The sequence below is a fragment of the Sycon ciliatum genome, chromosome 3 (assembly GCF_964019385.1).
Source record: "Sycon ciliatum chromosome 3, ocSycCili1.1, whole genome shotgun sequence".
Taxonomy (NCBI): Eukaryota; Metazoa; Porifera; class Calcarea; order Leucosolenida; family Sycettidae; genus Sycon; species Sycon ciliatum.
This window is the reverse complement of record NC_088645.1, coordinates 37,137,768-37,157,703: the sequence shown is the minus strand read 5'-3', so window position 1 is coordinate 37,157,703 and position 19,936 is coordinate 37,137,768. Positions and strand designations below refer to the sequence as shown.

The 19,936-nt window shown below is 47.6% G+C and overlaps 1 protein-coding gene across 1 annotated transcript in view; it reads right to left on the bottom strand.

The window, feature by feature from the left end:
* Positions 1 to 19,936, bottom strand: part of LOC135812096 (uncharacterized) — a 30,786-nt gene that overhangs the window by 4,196 nt on the left and 6,654 nt on the right. The window contains exons 2-6 of the mRNA XM_065325424.1: positions 15,565 to 17,405; positions 11,739 to 11,840; positions 9,116 to 9,206; positions 1,016 to 1,204; positions 385 to 497 (exon numbers count right to left, since the gene is read on the bottom strand). Of these exons, the coding sequence (XP_065181496.1) occupies positions 385 to 497; positions 1,016 to 1,204; positions 9,116 to 9,206; positions 11,739 to 11,840; positions 15,565 to 17,405 (2,336 nt within the window). The remainder of the gene's footprint in view (positions 1 to 384; positions 498 to 1,015; positions 1,205 to 9,115; positions 9,207 to 11,738; positions 11,841 to 15,564; positions 17,406 to 19,936) is intronic.

Below are 19,936 nucleotides of genomic sequence, written 5' to 3'. Positions count from 1 at the left end.
GAGACATTCAGCGTCTTTTTTTAAACATTTTATTACTGGCTCAGTATCCGAGTTTGAATACAAATCCACAATCGTTGCCATTGAATTGTTTGTGTGACATGGGTACCACGTTCATCTTTCTTATTTCTATCTCCTCGTCGACTTTTAAACGCTTCTGATTGGCAGGAATATGTTAAGTTGCATGTAGTATGAATGTTCCGAGTTACGGGCAATACTGGTTACGAAGTCTTGATGAACTTTTAGGATCTGGCCACATTGGTGGACAGTTCGTCGTAACTCGTGATATTTTTCTCCTTCCTTTTATCCATGATTACATTGGCTCAACATCCAAGAACTTTTATGTACAAGCATTAAACTGAGGACTGGGTGTGGTGCCATACTTACCTCACGGATACTGAATACCAGCGCTGCCATGGTAAACAACACGGCGCCTGCCTGCAGGATCACACCAAAGCCGGCCAGGGGCAGCTTGAACTGGAGAAAATCCATCAGACGCTCTGCATGTCGAGAAACACACACACACACACACACACACACACACACACACACACACGCACCCACACACACACACACACACACACACACACAGAAATGTCCCTTTGCTTCATTGCTCACAGAGACTACAGCCATAGTCCAAACAAATTAACAGTTCGCCTGAGACTCAGCTGCAGGCCCAGTTTTCCGCGTCCGTAGGAACGCCACCACCCTCTTAGATCAAGGCGCAGATGCAGCTCCTAAAGCGGTGGGAGGCGAGTAGATCAGACCCGCCACAAAGTGGTCAAAGACCGAATATTTCATTAACTGCATCCATGTGAAGAACCATTTTAAATGCACTCCGCTCTACCCTTTACAATGATCAGAGCTCACAGGCAAAGACAAAAATTCCACGTGGGAGCATAGTGATGGTGCGGCTTTTGCCCTCGGCCGTCATGGGGATATAAAACTGCCCCTGGCCGCACACTCCTGGAGCCATGGCTGTGGCAGCCATATCACCTTCCACAGAAACTGGACCTACCTTGCTGCTCATAACACTGCATGAGGGGATCGACGATACGAGCGGTCAGCAGTGACTCTCCTTGACTGGACACGTTCCGGTGTTGCTGTGGCTCCCCACCGCTATTGTCAGGCGAGCCGACGCAGAGTAGATACACACCACCACACTGACAGCCACCGTCCTCTAGGGTATGACATTGTGCTTTGTTACCTGCACACCGAGTCAATCACAACACAATGTTCCTAAGGTTTCCTGTAAAAAGGCGTCACCGCCTGTTGGGAATTCTCTAGTAAAACAAGAATAAATTTGGGCACCCTGTAAGAGGACCTTAGGGTCTGTTGGGAATGCCCAAGTAAAATAATAAAATACAATACAAAAAATAAGCAGTGGCATAGAGTACTGTAAGAATTGAAAGTGTGACGACGAGTCAAAATTTAACGATTGCAACATATTTCCCACTTAGCGGGCAAAAAGTGTAACGACCCTGCCATCATCACCCACCTGTCTTCTATTTCTCTAGTACAGAGGAAAGAAGGAATAATAAGCGGCGCGGAGACAAGAACTTTAATAAGGCAACAAGCAGAATCAGCGAAGCGGACATTGGACGTAGTCATGAACAAAAATAAAAGTTGGATAAAACATTTTTTCAAACAGTAGTTTGGAGGCGGTGGGAAAAACAGTTTCGTAATACGTATTCGCATGCAACGACGCAAATCCACACAATTCAGTAGACACTTTTTTCTATCAAACGTTTTCTTTCCCTTCTCTTCAGGATAGTACAGGGAATGTTGGAAATTAGAAAAACACATAACTATATAGAGAATGAAAGAAAGAAAAAGTCAACACTTCAACATAGGTGTTAAAAATGATTAAAGTGTTAACCCTTTAAGAGCCGCCCCATACTTGAATGCGTTGTAAACGACGCATTCAAATGCAAAACTTCAAAAGACCGTAACTCAGTCCAATCTCGCTCAAATCCAGTGATCGAAATATCCAGGGCGAAGAGAAAACTCTCACCTGTCGGGAGAAACAACCCGCGAAGCGCTGCGAGCAACGGTTCCTGAGATAAATCACTCGTAAGTTGAGCCGCGATCGCGGCAATTTCAAAAGCGCGCAGTGCGACTTTAGTATTGAGAATTTTGAGACTTTTCGTCACGCTGGTTTACTCGAATTTGCACGGGTTTCACTGTTGATATTGTCAAGAGTACACAGCGAAAAAATTGGAACTCCACGATCCAGTAAAATGAAATATCTGGAGCGGGACGCAATTGGACGCATTTGGGGCATTTTTCGTACTGTCGCTGCGATCTAGCGCTGGATAGACGGTGTGCTGGCTATCATGATCGACCTCATTCTCTTCCTCTCGCGGAGACCTTTCCAGGAAGCCCTAGATTGTGAGGATTGAGTGAGTAGAACTGAAGCTATGATCCAAGGAACACGAAAAAATGCAGAATTTTGAAAAATTCCTGTGGCTCTTAAAGGGTTAAAAACTCAAAAACAAACAGCTGCAAGTTGTAGACAAACACGTTGAACACATCAGGGAACACTTGTCACACTTTCACGAGGTGCGACACCAAACAACTGCAACGATAACACATTCTCCTTCTGTACACATAGTTCTGGATCTAGTTTACGAATATACAGAGCTTCTAACACAGCAAGATGTAACTTAGACCTTCCACGAGTCAAAATCGAAAAGATATCATCACTATACAACTTACGACAACTAGCACTGCCCGACAAATGACGCTTGATGGACGATGTCCGATCACTTAGCTCTGTCACCTTCGACGCCTGCCGTTGTTCTCTTCCGTTAGGCTTGTTTGGTTGGTTGCTCCGGTCCACACCTCCAACGTCCGTTGATTTCATGTCCGTTTTTGTTGATTTCATGGCCGTTTTCGTGTCACTTCTTGGTCTTCCTCGTTTCCTCTTGTTGATCGTTGTTGTCACTTCCATTATCGACGTATTCAGATCCCCAGTACTCCGTCTCTTCACCTTGCTTCTGGTAACTCTTCCGGTGTCTATGAGCTCCAGTGTCACATTGGATGGTTTTCGAGACGGTCTCCCTCGCTTCCTCACGCTTGTCTGAGATGGGCCAAGCTCCCCGCCCGTCGAGGCGGAGGCGCGCATGCGTACATCTACACTGGACGCAGACAAAGGCGTTCCAGTATCGGACTGCACAGCACATTTTGGAGGAACCCTTCAACACCTGGGCGCACGCATCCGTCAACATGTGCCGTTAGGTCTTGTCCCTGTTGACGCTCGTGGTACTCGTCCTCGTCGTGGCCGTCCTCCAAAATGTGCTGTGCAGTCCGATACTGGAACGCCTTTGTCTGCGTCCAGTGTAGATGTACGCATGCGCGCCTCCGCCTCGACGGGCGGGGAGCTTGGCCCATCTCAGACAAGCGTGAGGAAGCGAGGGAGACCGTCTCGAAAACCACCCAATGTGACACTGGAGCTCATAGACACCGGAAGAGTTACCAGAAGCAAGGTGAAGAGACGGAGTACTGGGGATCTGAATACGTCGATAATGGAAGTGACAACAACGATCTACAAGAGGAAACGAGGAAGACCAAGAAGTGACACGAAAACGGTCATGAAATCAACAAAAACGGACATGAAATCAACGGACGCTGGAGGTGTGGACCGGAGCAACCAACCAAACAAGCCTAACGGAAGAGAACAACGGCAGGCGTCGAAGGTGACAGAGCTAAGTGATCGGACATCGTCCATCAAGCGTCATTTGTCGGGCAGTGCTAGTTGTCGTAAGTTGTATAGTGATGATATCTTTTCGATTTTGACTCGTGGAAGGTCTAAGTTACATCTTGCTGTGTTAGAAGCTCTGTATATTCGTAAACTAGATCCAGAACTATGTGTACAGAAGGAGAATGTGTTATCGTTGCAGTTGTTTGGTGTCACACCTCGTGAAAGTGTGACAAGTGTTCCCTGATGTGTTCAACGTGTTTGTCTACAACTTGCAGCTGTTTGTTTTTGAGTTTTTAACACTTTAATTATTTTTAACACCTATGTTGAAGTGTTGACTTTTTCTTTCTTTCATTCTCTATATAGTTATGTGTTTTTCTAATTTCCAACATTCCCTGTACTATCCTGAAGAGAAGGGAAAGAAAACGTTTGATAGAAAAAGTGTCTACTGAATTGTGTGGATTTGCGTCGTTGCATGCGAATACGTATTACAAAACATTTTTTATCCATCTTTTATTTTTGGTCGTGACTACGTCCAATGTCCGCTTCGCTGATTCTGCTTATTGCCTTATTAAAGAAGGAATAATATACGTGTAAAGTTTCTTGAGTTAACGATGGATTCTTTCTAGTTAACCCTTTGTGACCCCATCGATCGATTGGTGTACTGTGGCACTAAAAAAATTATATCTCTGGTGTTCCTTCACCGAATTTCATAAACAAAGCATCTACGTTTCGAGAGGAACCTTGGCTATCACGTCGAAGTTATCCGAAGTCTCTACGAGGTACGATGCCACCGTGGTGAGACTCGAGGTCGGAAGAAAACTGAACAATTCACTCCGATCGAAAAATTCAAATTTTCACACTGCACTTCGCAGGGGTTTTCCCCGGCGTGCTACGTCATACTCAAGCATGCAGCAAACCAAAATTTTGCGCTTGAAACGAGCTTTCCCCTGTAGTTTGTTTGAAGTCAATCTGATGAAGGAGAATGGAATGGCGGCTGTTTTAACTTTGCTGGAGCTGTTCGCGCACGGCTGCTGTTTTGAGCAGCATTCTAGGCCACGCAGAGCAGAGGCCGTGCAGGTAGCTGGCTTGAGTGTGGTATTAGTCGCTTCGCCTTGGAAATACCTTTCCAGCGGCGGCAAGTTTGTAAAAATCGGTGAATGTTTGGCAGAGATACAAGCGAAAGTGCATGTTATTCGAAGGTGAGTAAATTGTTGTACTTTCAGTGGGGTCACAAAGTGTTAAACAGTATACTAAACACTGGACGCTGTGCCCCGCTAGAGATTCAACTCTTACAGTACCGTATTCCCCAGTTATATGTCATACTTGATTATAAGGCTCAACCCATTTTCAGGTCTGAGCCAAATTCAGGGCTCACAGCAACCATGCCAAAACCTCGATTACGTGGGAGGACATCTTGGATCTGATCACCATAGAAACGAACTCGCGTGACCGCTAAGCGCAGGCGTAGAACGCAGTCGCGCAAGGAGATTTTGACTTGCTTGGGCTTAGTTGCTGTGACAAGGACTGAGTCGTGAATGGTGAAGGAGATGGCCGGAGACTGTCTCACTATCTCTATTTCATTTCGGTAGTTCTTGTTTCCTTCCAAGTGGATTATTTCGCGAGCAGTGTTGGCCTTGTCGGCCGAAGGCTTCATTCAGACTGTCCGCACACGGAGTCCTGCGAAAAGTAGCCCCGAGCAGAATCCTGAAGTCGTTGACGAAAGCGTTCAACATCTACAGCCGGGCAGCTACGCCGCTGATGCACAGGCGCGGGTGACGGGAGAGGGAAAGGACTAGCATTCCTTGACGGCATGGAGCAATGACTCACGTCGTGTTCTAGTTTTAGTTTCTCCGCCGTGAAGTCCTGTTGTGTAAACGTAAATATACGGCTGGTCTGCGAAGAGCCGTGTAGCGCAGTGGTGACGATGTGGAGTTGTGAATTATTTGATTCGCCACTCCGTTTCGTTGCAAGAGAACAAGTCCAATGGCTTCGCCGTTGTGCTGGCCATGTATTTCTTCGGTCTGCCATAACCATGATAACTCCTGGAGGACACAGCGATGAAGCGCCAGGCGAGTAGCAAAAACATTTCAAAAAATTGCTTTGCTGCTGGTGTTGTTTCCGCATTCACAACAAGTGCAGCGCGCGCGGTTCTTCCTCGCGGCTGCACTGCAGATAGGGTTGCCTTTGAAATGTTCGTTTGTACCCGTCTCTGGCCCGATTTTGATGGCCAATAGCTTAAAATTTTCAGTAGGAAAATTAGAAGAACTTCTCCGAGAGACTTTTCAATTTTAGTACAATAATCCAAATCAGAATTACGCCTGCACCAACTGATACTTTGGCTCCATATGTACGCCAAACCGTATCGATTAAAACAAAAAACTCTCGGACAAATCCTTACAATGGGTATTGAGAGTATGTTCCTAGAGTTTCAGAGGCCTAGGCAAAAGCATTGGTACAAATGAACATTTTGAATGCACCCCACTTTCAAGTTTTCAGAGATATCTGCCTGATCGCATGTACACGATTCTGGCATGCTGGCTGGCTCGTGTGACAGCGGCCTGTCCAAAATGGCGCCCACGCTTTTGTGTGATGCTGTGAGCCCTGAAATTGTTCCAACACATTCACACATGGAAGATGGCAACAAAGAATTACATTCACACAAGTAGGAAGCCGTCACACTCGGTTGTAAGCCGCACCCCCCCCCCCTTGCTTTCCCTTTAGGTTTAGTGTCACACGGTGCTGTGACTTGCATTCGGGGGCAATACACTACACAGAAACAGTTCAACTGAAAAGCAGCAACGGGATCTCTAGTCGCTGTGCTCCGTTGATATAACACCCAGTCCAGCTTGCCTGGTTTCGCCTTCAACAGAGCGAGAGTGAGTACTTGTACTACCACAATCATATTAATATACAGTCGTCCCTCTCTAATCCGGCACTTTATAATCCAGCACCCTCGATAAACCAGCACAATTTTCAGTAGCCAAAATGTCCTCTTCATGCACATTGCAGCAGTAAATCAGATTTGTTAATCCAGCACCCTCCCTAATCCAGCAGATTTTCGTGGCACAAATGGTGCCGGATTATAGAGGGACCACTGTACTGTAATTTCACAAATTTTCGATGTACTTTTATTTTGATAACCGCAATCAATAAAACTAGCTGAACCGACATTTGTGTACTTTATTCATGCAATGTAAAAACGGTGGAGACGATGTGCAATAAAACGATGAATAAAATATGAAGAAATGGTGTAGAGAAAAAAATGGATTCAAACAAGTTTTCGTACAACACTCATCAGGAATCGTCGTTGTACTAAAGGACACTGAAACAAAAATTGAACTATTATAGAAAATCTAAGTTAGAGAAATAACACTAAGAGCAACAGCAGTGAAATTTACAAGTGTGAATTTTAACAATCAAAGCGAGAAATGAACAAAGGAGAAAGGAAGGAAAGACAACGTGATAACACATAACAGCAGTACATTACACCTAGAACATTAACGGCCAAGCTTGGCCGCACTAAACACGACACGTTACTTGAACAATTTCAACCCAATTATACTATCTTTCTGTACACACAAATTAGGCTTATACAGACGCTGATAGATAGCTTCCAACACTTTTAACAGCTTCCAACACTTTTAACAGCTTCCAACACTTTTAACACTTCCACCTTGCGCACAACAACAAAGACCGAAGCGAGGGCGACCTAGAAAACAACCATTAACCACACAGCCGTCGCCTACACAACCCGCGGATCCTGGCTCACAGACTGTGCTTGCTCCGCCGTCGCTGGTGGCGGTGGGGGAGGAGAATGGGTGTGGTGGCTCATCGGGTCGGCTTGTGTCTCCGCCTTTGCTCCGGCCGTCGGTGGTTCCTTCGTCAGTGCCCCCGGCGGCTTTGGTTGAGGCGGTGCCACTTGCGGTCCCGGTCCCACTGCCTCCTCCTGATCCTCCGGCATCGGTTCTTGCGGCGGAGGAGCTTGCCAGTGGCAGACCGCGAGCAACACTGACAGTTGTATTAACACTACAAATGCCGACTCAAAAAGACCCACCTTGCATATTAGTAGCTCCCACACCAACACCAACAACGCAATCTACAGCAACCACAACTAATCCACCATCCAAGCCCATTATTGAAAGACCAAGACGATCAACAGCCAACTACAACAGAAGCTACGCACTCAGCGGACAAGGGCGAAAGGAGGGACGTGATAGCAGGGTGACGGCCGAGTTGAGTTCAATGGACCCGGTCAGGCGGGATGGACGAGACAGAGAGAGTACAGAGGAAGCGGAGGATGGAACGGACGGCGGAGGGAGCAGTGAGTTGGAGAGCAGTGATGGAAGTGATGGTGAGAGTGTTAGTGTTGTGTGTAGGTTTCGTGGTAGCAAGTCTTCAGTGTACAACCATCTGCTAGCTAGTCCTGATTGTTGCAATTCGTATTCCGACTCTTCGTTCACTGTATTGTGCCGTGGTCGTCATGGTTATGGACTACAGTTAAAAGTGTTGGAAGCTATCTATCAGCGTCTGTATAAGCCTAATTTGTGTGTACAGAAAGATAGTATAATTGGGTTGAAATTGTTCAAGTAACGTGTCGTGTGTAGTGCGGCCAAGCTTGGCCGTTAATGTTCTAGGTGTAATGTACTGCTGTTATGTGTTATCACGTTGTCTTTCCTTCTTTTCCCCTTTGTTCATTTCTCGCTTTGATTGTTAAAATTCACACTTGTAAATTTCACTTCTGTTGCTCTTAGTGTTATTTCTCTAACTTAGATTTTCTATAATAGTTCAATTTTTGTTTCAGTGTCCTTTAGTACAACGACGATTCCTGATGAGTGTTGTACGAAAACTTGTTTGAATCCATTTTTTTCTCTACACCATTTCTTCATATTTTCATCGTTTTATTGCACATCGTCTCCACCGTTTTTACATTGCATGAATACAGTACACAAATGTCGGTTCAGCTAGTTTTATTGATTGCGTGTTATCAAATTATTGTCTCCTCGCCGTGTGTTTAAATGTACTTTTATTTTCGGTACTTTCGGTGCGTCTGTTTCATACCTAAAATTTCAATACACCGAACAAACACTAACACACATAATCCAATAGGGAACTGCTTCTCTGTACCGAAAATTTCCGTTCACCTAACCTAGCCTGTTGCCCTCATACCGAAAATATTGAGCACCGAAAATTTCTGAAATTAGAGTACTCGAGTGTGCAAGAGACTTTTGGTAGCAGAATCGACTTGAAAGAATGTTGAGAGTTATAGGCGATTCGCATGACAGGAAAAAAATGGCGACTTTGGGGTTGCAGGTGGTGCAAGGTCACCACACTACAGATGTGCAGGCTACGCTCTTGCTGATGGCAAACCACAATCATGATTAGTCATTGCCCCTTTATGTGCTGTCCTGAACTGACCTTCAATCAAGTTGTCGACAACGGAGAAGTGGTGTACTGCAATGGCACAGGTAATGAACCCCGCTAGCACCATCACCACACACGCTATTAACTGCAGACAGAATAGCATCACACACAGATACAGACACAGACACAGACATTGGACATGCGTATGATGAGTACAACATGCATAGGACTGCACATACATGAATGCACCCAACAGATGCAATCAGCGTGTATACACACATACCATTGGAACATTGGACGCCCATCGCCGGAGGCGATGATAGCAATGCTACAGCAGAAGCCATAGCAGCTTGTGCTGGGATTGCACCATTTAACAGCTTGCAAGGCTGAAGAATTGACCACCACTATTCAGCCTGGTCTACACCACACAGCTATGAAGTGGCTTTTCTGGCCAGTGAATCCCTACTTTTTGGTCTTTTTCATTTTTTTTCACACACATACATACAGACACACACACACACATATATACACACACACATATACACAGACACAGATATACACAGACACAGACACGAACACACACGCACATACGCACACACACACACACACACACACACACACACACACACACACACACACTTGTACTTGTTGCTCACTGCCAAAACTGGTCACGTGGGTCTCCCCGGGAGAGGGGAGAGAGACTCAAAAGGAATCTTGGAAAGATGACTCAATTGGCTATTGAACCGCCCAACGGCCGACACCCCCTGAAATCCCCAAAACTCTGGGTGGACTTGAAAATGATCCCACCTATGGGCTCAACACACCTCAGTAAGTGGGTGAGGACAAGGTGCAGAAAAAGGATTGACGGCATCAGGGTATCCGTCCTGGGATCCAACTGCAGTTACCCCTGCCCCCAGTGAAGGTAATACTTGCTACTAGTGTGGGTGGCTAAATCAGAGTGGATATGATATAAGCTTCACTAGCATCGTTGATTACACAAGAGTTAATCTAGCCAGAAGCAGTCCACACACACACACACACACACACACACACACACACACACACACACACACACACACACACACACGCATGCACACACGTGTGCTTGCCCACAGCCAAAACTGGTCGTGTGGGTCTCCCCGGGAGAAGGAAGAGTACCTCAAAAGGGAATCTTGGAAAAATGACCGGCTTGGCTATTGAACCCCCCCTCGTCCGATTAGCCATTACAATCATACCTTGTTTTCCGGACCACAAAGCCACGGGCACTTCGCTCTACCGGGCACCCGTTGGGCGAGTTTCGGTGGAAAGAGTACCACTCTTTTGTCACTTTTTTTGTGGAAATAGTGCCGTCACGTGCCATATCAATGGCCGTTCCGCATCAAAATGTGTGTGATTCGGAGTTTAATACGGCCATTTCAAAGTTACTGGTAGTGCCCCGGCCGTGGACCGCCCGGAGAAGTGATGTATGAGTATAGTACAGTAAAACCTGGTTTAAGCGACCACCCCACGGTGCAAGCAAAAGCGGTCGTTAACCCTTTGTGTACCAGCCCCATCTCGAACCGTACCATATGGTACGGTTCGCTGCACTCCAATCAAGCGCGCCGTTCCCCGCCGCCGTAGCTCCGATCGAGCCGCGGTTTTTTTGCGCTCGACAGCTGAGGTCCCACTGAAAATTTTGATGTATGATATGGGTAGGTTGCCATTTGAAAGTATGGAGAACGAACGCGTTCAAAAGTATGCTTTTCAGCGCAAACAATTGTCGCTGTTTCGATCGTGTTCTCGCTCAGTTTCTCTGCTTGTAGCAAAGATGTAGATTGTTCTAGGTCATGGCGACGTCTTCTAGATGTGGTGGACGATTGGAGAGATCGGCTGTGGCGATATCATCGCGGAATGCGACTCGAAATTGAAAATTTGTATCGCTGATCCCATCGCAGTATTCGCTCTCAAAACAGGAGCAAGAGGGAGGGCAGCGATGGCCTAAAATCGTCAAGGCAGGCGTAATTCACCAGCCAGCGACTGCTTCTTGTCTTCTCTTTCACTTACCTTACGCTGGATGTGAGAAGATGAAGAAAAATATAGATTTCGAATCTGACACAAGAATTCAAAATTTGCAATTTTGAACCAATTGTTTTACCTCAAATGTGTGACAATATGACCATATCCCTGGTATGTTGTTGCTCTTCATGCACTGAGACAACGCTTTTGAGGTTGTTTTGTCCCTATGTTCCCAGTACATGAGCACAAGCTAATTCTCAGTCTATTTTTTTGTGATACCCTGGTTGGTCAGAAATATGCACAATTGGCGCGTATCTTTGGTATTCCACCTATGGCCTTCATATACTACTGCATGCTGTACCAATATCCATGCTTACCTGGGTGCAGTGATACATATGGAGTCAGGAAAACACAACTTGCATATACAAAAGTCGTCTAGATTTCATACCATGGTTGCTTCTGTGGCTGCGATAGCCCCTTACATACATTAGATGGCTGGTACATAAAGGGTTAAAGCCAGGTGGTCTTTAGAACCAGGTCCCACAGTGTCTGTGAAGAACTGTCGGTGCACGGAAAGACGGTCATTAAGTTAAGAGCAGGTGGTCGCTAAAACGAGAGGTTGCTTACACCAGGTTTTACTGTACTAAAATACATCCCTTGAATTACAGTAGCTTTGACTTACCACGAATAACTTCCGGCTATCCAGCAGCTGCGCGGAATAGCGTCGAAACCGTCGCAGCAGCCACATGCCACTCATCAGCAAGAATAAGCATTCCAGCATCATCTGCAAGTGAGAGAAAGCAAACAACTCAACACCATGACAAAATGCACTCTACGTGCGCCAGTCGCAGCTCTAGCTGACAACCCGGGCAACTTCCAAGTAGGACTCGAGGTACATCTAGCGTAGTGTTTCCCTGTGACATTCTTCGTCCAACCTTCTGCGTGGTTTTAACATCGGTACAACTTATACCCAGACGTATGGAAATTCACTTGCAGCTTCATCTCTGATTCACGAAAAAAAATTGGAGCTGCAAGAAAGGTTCAAAAGGGTTAAAGGTGACCATTCTACTCCACAGGGGCATCGGAAGGGATCCGACATTGGTGCGGCCATGAATGGGCAGAGGGTCCAGGGGGTCCTCCTCCGGGAAAACGTTAGGGATATTGGGCCCAAAGAGCCCACATTCTATTGCCTCAAAAGTGATGACGTCAAAAACGGCCAGGGAGTAGTAATTTGACATCAGATTTCTATTTTGGATCCACTAAGGTGTGACTTTGCTATTGCCTCAGTATGTGGGTGCATAGCAACCCACTCATGTCGTATGCATGTGTGACTTTTACTCCGCCACCAGTTGTCACCCCGCCCCCAGTAGCCAAATCAGTCAGTTTCACTGGCTACATCACCTTGCTGTGAGTAAGGCCGCTTGAAATGTGCTTGGATCCATACAAAAACTGGATCCAAATGGATCCAGTTTTTGAATTTTTGAAATTGTTGCTATGCTGTGACGTAGCACTTTCAAGCCCTATTGCCCCAAAAATCACAAGATGAAATTATTGGTGCGGCTTTGCCTGTACCTGCCGCACCGATTCCGACCCCCCTGCTCCAGGTGAACCTTCCCAAATGAACCAAGGTTCACCTACCTGTACAACTCTGTCCAGTACGGCGACAAAAAAAACTTCCTAAACAAGAGATTTGAGCCCAACGCTAGATCTATCTAATTGGGGCTGAAACGATCATTCATTAACCCTTTACCGGTCTACCATAAGCGAACCGATACTATAGTATCGGTACGTTTGGCCCTCATTTTTTGGGGTCTTGTTGCTAGGAGACAGCTAAAATGGCGCTCTACGCGTAGCTGAGGTCCAAGGCTTTCTGACGATGTACAAAACAACCATGCTTACCATACAAATTTTTGCCGTATCGATCCACTGAAGTTTGTTGAAATTGGAAAAGACGACCATCCGCCATGCGTGCATTTAGAGAATGCGAGTGCATCTCTTGGGGCCGTGTTTGACAAGCGTTCTGAGAGCAGTAACACCACCAGTCCAGCCTGGATCTCCCGGGAGGTTTTGCAGTGTAGTGTGTTGAGAAAAAAAGCTCCGTTGAGTCCTGCTAGTTCAAAAATATATCATCCACGAATGAAGAAACAAAATTCTCCAAAAAGAGAGGAAGCCTTCTTGCTGCCGACACGGCCACAGTGACTGTCACAAGGACTCGTCAGGTGCGATCAGCTGATTCGCCTGGCCGTGAGAATCACGGCATGCGTAAGCTAGTGCCTGAGTGCTCATCTGAGCGAGAGTGAATCTGACGCGAGCAGCGCTGAGATGAACAAACCGAAGCTGCGATATCGTGGAATGGGAATTGCTGCTGCTGGCGTATCGCCGATGGCGAGGTGTTGGTGTTCAATGGCGGTATTGTAGAGAGCCTACATTTCTTGTAAAGACGTAGCCCTTACCTGATTGTTTATCGTACGACTTCAGCTCCATCACGAACTTGGTATGCCCTTCGTGCTGTGATATTCGTGTATTTCATTCGCAATTGTATTTTCTCTCAACTTGAAGGGCTACCATGGGCCCTATCCTTGCTTGGACCTAGTCATATTTGAATTTTCTGGACGCGTTCAGGCATACAGATTTTGAAAATATATGGTTTACCCATACCTACATCACATGGTTCTTGAGTTATTGCTGGTTGTGTGTACATGTATTTGCGTGACCACCCCTCGCATACATTGAGTTAGACCGGCAAAGGGTTAACTCCTAATGACCGACCAATATCATTAACGATCGATATATTGGTTTTATCGATTCTTGCCGGCTCTAGCCGTGTGCTTCGAACACCAGTTTATGAAGAAATTTCACGATACCTTTTGCTGCGGTACAAATTTGTGGCTCAGCACTGTTGACATCTGGCTGGTTTATCAGCATGAACTAGAAAATTTCATGTTGTTTCTAGAGCGAAGAATCTTGTCATCACTCGCTGGCAACTGCTCTTATCTCCGACCTCCCCCACAAATGAACCGAAAAGACAAAGTCTCCTCTCCCGATCTCTTTCAAAGCCACAAATCAATTTTACCGCGCTTTAAGAAGAAGTACATGATTGTACTCTTATTCACTATCGGATGGAGTGCAAGGGCTAGAATACTGTCACTGATGTGCATGCATAAAGAATCGTTAGCACTCGTTTTGAACACTAACGGTTATCGATTGCACTCTTAACGATCGATATGCGAGTTATCGGTATAAATGTTTCAGCCCTACAGTATCTACTACCTCCGACAAGCGAAACTTGGCGCGTTTTTTACTTCAAATTACGAGAAATAAATCACACTTTACAATCAAAACTAATGATTGACTCACCAAAATTCAACTTGGTATTGCTCAACAAGGACATAAGAGGCATCTGCTCGGCAGAATCACTTTCCTCTGATTCAGAGATCGCAGTTTTGTCTGGAGAGGAGTTGTTCCTGTTTGGAGACGAAAGTGTGACTAAAGCGGATTCAGTTGCAGCAAGTACCTCTGTTGTGATCGCTCTGAAAATCTCGATGTCGCTCCTGTGTGCTGTGCTCGAGCCACGGTGTCGAGGGTAGTCGTTTCCGCCGCCACTATCCAGGTTGACATGGTAAGAACTGTGCAACACCTCCACAAGCGCCTGGACTCCAACTGTTTTGCCGGGTATTCTCGCCAACTGTCCAAAATTGCCTGCAGCAATTCCTGGCGATTTTCCTTAGCCACCAGAGACGCATCGCTCTAGTGGCTATTGAAAGACGCTAGGATTGTTTGGCATGGACGTATGGACTCTGTGCTGGCGGAGTGACCAATTGGAGAGAGAGAGAGAGAACTCCTTGGTTTTCCATTGCAACGCGAAAGCACGACGATTCTCCTTCGCAGAATGGACGCGCGCACTGTTTTGCTGGTACACGAGAGACTGGCTTGCCTCTGACTAAGTCTGAGCCATGTGCCACTCACCAGCTCGTCGCTTGGCTTCCTGCACCCGATTGCATGGAGGTACAAGTAGGTCGTACCTCACAGCCTTGTGAAGTTGTGGTACCAACACAAAAAAAATCAACAACAAAAAAACGCGCCAAGTTTCGCTTGTCGGAGGTAGTATCATGAACAGGGTGGAAGAATGCTGACGGATTTGTCGCGCAATGTGAAGCTTTGCCGTCGCAGACTCAATGGCCTGGGGTTGCACACTGTTGGGGGTTACCGCCATGCACTCATGATGGCTTCAAAAATGGTAGGGCTACAGGAACAAGCAGTGAGGTCGTTGAACACCTTAAACATAGACGAGACAAAACACAGCAACACACAGTGACCTGTACAGCAGCACAACTACAGTGGTGCTGCTCAATGAAATCCCGTCAAGTCACTCAAGTACGCCATGGGAACATTGGGCTGTAAAAACGGTGCACAGTGCCAACCTGAGTAATGTGACCAAATTTCATTGAGCAGCACTGTAGTTGCCATGGACACCCAACACAGCACCATGGACATGGATGACTGCTTACCATGGCTGACAATGTGGCGTCATGTCGGCCGATCGTCAGCGACGAAAGCACCGGACTGTCGGACGGCCGAGTACACGTCAGATTGGCGACAACAGCGGAGGCGCCGCTTCCGTCGACCAACCACAGTACGGCACTGCGTACAGAGCGCGGCACTTGCAGCGTATGCCACAGGCACGCGATGCCGTACGTCAGCAGCAGGCAGGCGCACACCAGCCAGACGAGGTGCAGGCGCGCAAAGCGCCACTCCACCGCGTCGCGACGCCACTCCTCCTGCGCATCCGGCTTGATGTAGAACGTGCGCCGGTCGTCATCGGCCAGCTGCTGTATGATGTCGTTCTCGTCCTCTAGACCATAGCGCTGCTTGCCCACCTCTTTCCAGCCTTTCGAGAGCTCAAACGGTATACTTTCCGGATTGCTCTTCACTACAATACCATGGGTACTGGAGCGCCGTGATCGTGCCATGCTTGAAGGTGAGCGCTTCCTCCTCAACGCGCTGAGTAGGAAGTTACTTGTACGTCCGTATCGTGCCGGCGTCACCATGTCCACCATGCTTTCCGGCGCGGAACGCTCTTTGGCAGGGGTCGTCGCCGTGACGACGATGGTCGCAGGCTGCGCAGATGATTTGTGGTCGTCGGGGAACGTTGAACTCGGCATGTCGCTGTCGGCGTTGGGTGCGGTGTTGTCCGTTTCGCTGCCCGCCTCCTGCTCACCGTGTTGCCGCACGGCTAAACTCGCAGCAACATGGCCAGTAGCCACCGTCGCCGCCGCAGGAACAGTGTCAATGCGTCTGCCGGCGGACGCCACGGCACAGATGGGCACGGGTGAACGCACACTGCTGCCGCCTCGCCGTTGTTCGTTCATCAGGTTGTTGTAGATGGTCATGGCTCTCTGCGGGACGTCCGCTCCACCAGCGACGTCGCCATCAGCACCGTGATGGGCCTGTACATGGTCGGCAGTGGTTCGTGGTTGAGCTGTTGATGTCTGTGCTGCGCGTGTTTCAACGTGTGACGGTTGATAGTGCTTGGTGATAGCATTGCGGTTGTGAGCGGGATGGGGTATGTCGACAAAGCCCAATGCATCAGGTGCCAGTGAGTCGGTGGATTCCATGAAGCGGTCCGTCGTGGACACCTGCGAGATGGCGGTGAGATTCAAGCTGCTCGGCGGCCGCCTGTTCTTTTTACCGACGCACGGCGTGCTGGAGGTCTTGGCGTAGTGCCTGGGCACTCTCTGCTGCCGTGTGGTCTTGGCGGCGTCCGCCTGTTCGAAGTGCTGCACCACTTCGACCATGGATGCGTTGGCGGGCTTGTCTGTGTGTGTTCCTCTTCCATCCCCATCACCACCACCACCACTGCCACCGATAAGGTTCAGCTGTGCCCAGCGTTCCTGGGAGCGCTGCGACGTCAGGAAGTGGTACGCTATGCCCTCGCCCTGCCCGGACCAGGTGGCGCTCAGCGCAGACTCGCTGCCGCACTCGGTATCGTCAAACCAAGTCGTGCCCCCACCCCCGTGCCCGCTCTCGCTGGTCTGCACTGCAGGCAGAACGGCCGATGCTACTGGCATACTGGCGCCCGTGTTCCATGCTGCTCGAGCGCTTGGCACTGAGTGTGGGTTCTGTCCTGATGGCTGACTGGCGTTCTCCGTAGCTGCCGCCGGATGTAGCTGTTGTTGTTGCTGTTGCTTGTTATTCATCGCTGACTGCACGGACGTCGGTTGATCGTCTGCCTGGCATGCAGCCAGTGCCGATAGGATAACGTCCGTGACCCCACCCGGTCGCAGAGGCATGCGTGGATCCGACATTGGTGCCACAGCCACCGCCGCTGCTACAGCTGCTGCTGGTGATACTGAAAGGGAACATAAGGCAGCAAGACCAACACCAGTACATGCATATATGAGCCAGTGCATGCGAAAAGGGTGCTTAGTTCACTGCACACTGAACTAAATAAAAAACAACTTGAAGTTGCACTTTTCTGTGTGCGACTGTCAGACCGCACCCAACAAAACTGCTTGTAACTTGGGTATTACTGGGAGTTTTTGACTGATTTTTCTAATGATTTCTGAAGCTTGCAGGCATGTGGTACACTAAAGAATCCAATTTCCAAAATTTGAGGCGAAGCACCCTTTCCGCGTTCTCTGGCTCATATGCTATTCTACAGCATGATGACCAAAAAGAGTAAGAATTGGACGGTACGCAGCAGAAAATGGCAAAAAAAGCAGAGAAGTTTTCGAAAGGGCTCGAACAGGAACTCAGTTCAGAACTTCAAGCGACACTACCGGCACTACTTTTTTTTTACTGTGAGCTGCGATCATTGTAAAAAAAAGTTAAACAACAAAGTCAAGCGCCTTTGGGACTCTTGAGCTGTAACTTCTCACATTGGACGTATTGGAGCAGTGAAATCACAATGCTCCAGTATGTGGAGTACGTCCTCATTCCGTACTTAATCCGGACTCGGGAACAGCTCCAGCTCCCAGTGGACCAGCCTGCACTGGGAGTACTCAACGTATTTGCTGCGCATCGAGTGCAGAATGTACATAAGCATCTGGTAGATGCCAACATCCGCTATTGATACATCCCTGCTTGCTGCACAGGTGAATTGCCGCCCATTGACAAGTCATGAAACGAGTCCTTCACGGACGAGTTGAAGGATTGCTTCACAGAGTGAGTGGCATGTCAGTAAAATCTTGGATGGCCCCTGGATGAGAACCGCCCCGTCGATGTCGACTTGCCAACATCCACCATGAAGAGCCGCTAGCTAGCTTACCAGCGTCCATGAGAAGACGGCAGAGAAGACAGACGGACGCAAATGGTACTGGATATGAGAACACTAGCATCAAAGAGTGCATCCGAGAACGCACCACAACCACCACTGTATGGCAGCAGGCCGCCTCTACCAGCTACAATTCTGTGTCCGCCCCACTCAGCCGCTGAAGCTCCCCTTCCCGTTTTGCTCTCTGGCTGATTGCAACGCGCTGCCCAAGGACCTGTTTCCTCAGCGCTCATGCACACGCGGCCTTCAAGGCTTCAAGACGAAAGTCTACCGGCATCTGCGGAACCAGAACTGGTTCTAGGCAACATACACATATTATGTGCTGCGTTCATCAGCAATACTGTACTTTAGTCTGCTATCAGATACACCCATGTGCCATACAAGTGACGATGAGGAGCCTGAATGCCGCTGGGCTCTTTATCCATCTCTTTTCTCTAGTTGCTCTTTCACTTACCAATATTAGTGGTGAAACGAATGTCAAAACCTACTAGCCGAATATTGTTCGGCTTAACGAACGAATGAACGAATATTCTTTTGGTAACATTGCGAGCTACCTACGAGGCAGGCGACAGTGAGTGGTAACACGCACGTCCAGAGGTGAACTGTACGAAGCTCACAGGGGAGTTCCTCAGTGATCCACCCTTGGACCTGTGCTCTTTAACCTACCGTATTATTCTCTTTTATAAGCGCCGTGCTTCTATTTTTTCAACACCCCTCTACCCCGTGCTTATATTGGAGACCGTGCTTATATTGGAGACCGCGCTTATATTTTTTCAACCAATACATCCATACAGAGCAAGAAGAAATACATGCTAGATATCATGCGTGCAGCATTGATTTCCACCAAGACCGTGCTAATAATAGAGACTGTGCTTATAATGTTTCGAAAGGTGCTCACAGTGTTGTGTACCATACACTCAAAGGTTCCAAGAACTGAGACCGACCAGTATTTATTTACATGGCACGAACGATCAGAGAGGATGCAAGATAGAAAAGGAAACGAAAGAAATTACATGACTGTGTTGAAGCAAGAGAGAAGAACTACTTAGAAACCAGGTAAGACAAACCGTCAAAAGCACTAGCGCCAAAAAGACAACAACTGTCAAAGCACTAGCGCCAAAATGTAGCCAGATCGATACTCGATCGCGCCCGAGTACAGTTCGTACAGTCCGAGTAGCCAAATTAGTACCTCACGACGTCACTAAAACTAAACACAAAAAATACGCCGTGCGTGCACTCAAGAAATTCAAACTACGAGCGCGAAGCGAAATAAAGGAACGTAACTACGTCGTCAAATAGTGCAGCAGAGCAGTCTACTGACGAATCCAACATGGATATTACGACATCAGGGCACTTGCCTAACACAACGATCAAGGATACTGCAAAGCAAGTTACGTAGACCCAGGTAAGACAGGTCAAATACAAATCAATAAATTCAATGCTCAAGAAAGAATTCAAACAAATCAAGCATAGCATAGCCTAGCATAGCAGCACCTAGCCAGGGAATCAAGTAGGAGTTACAGTCATGACGAGATCTGACACACATTCACTGAAGACCTTTCCCACGACAACGCCATTCACAACACACAGTGTGCTAGTATTAGAGA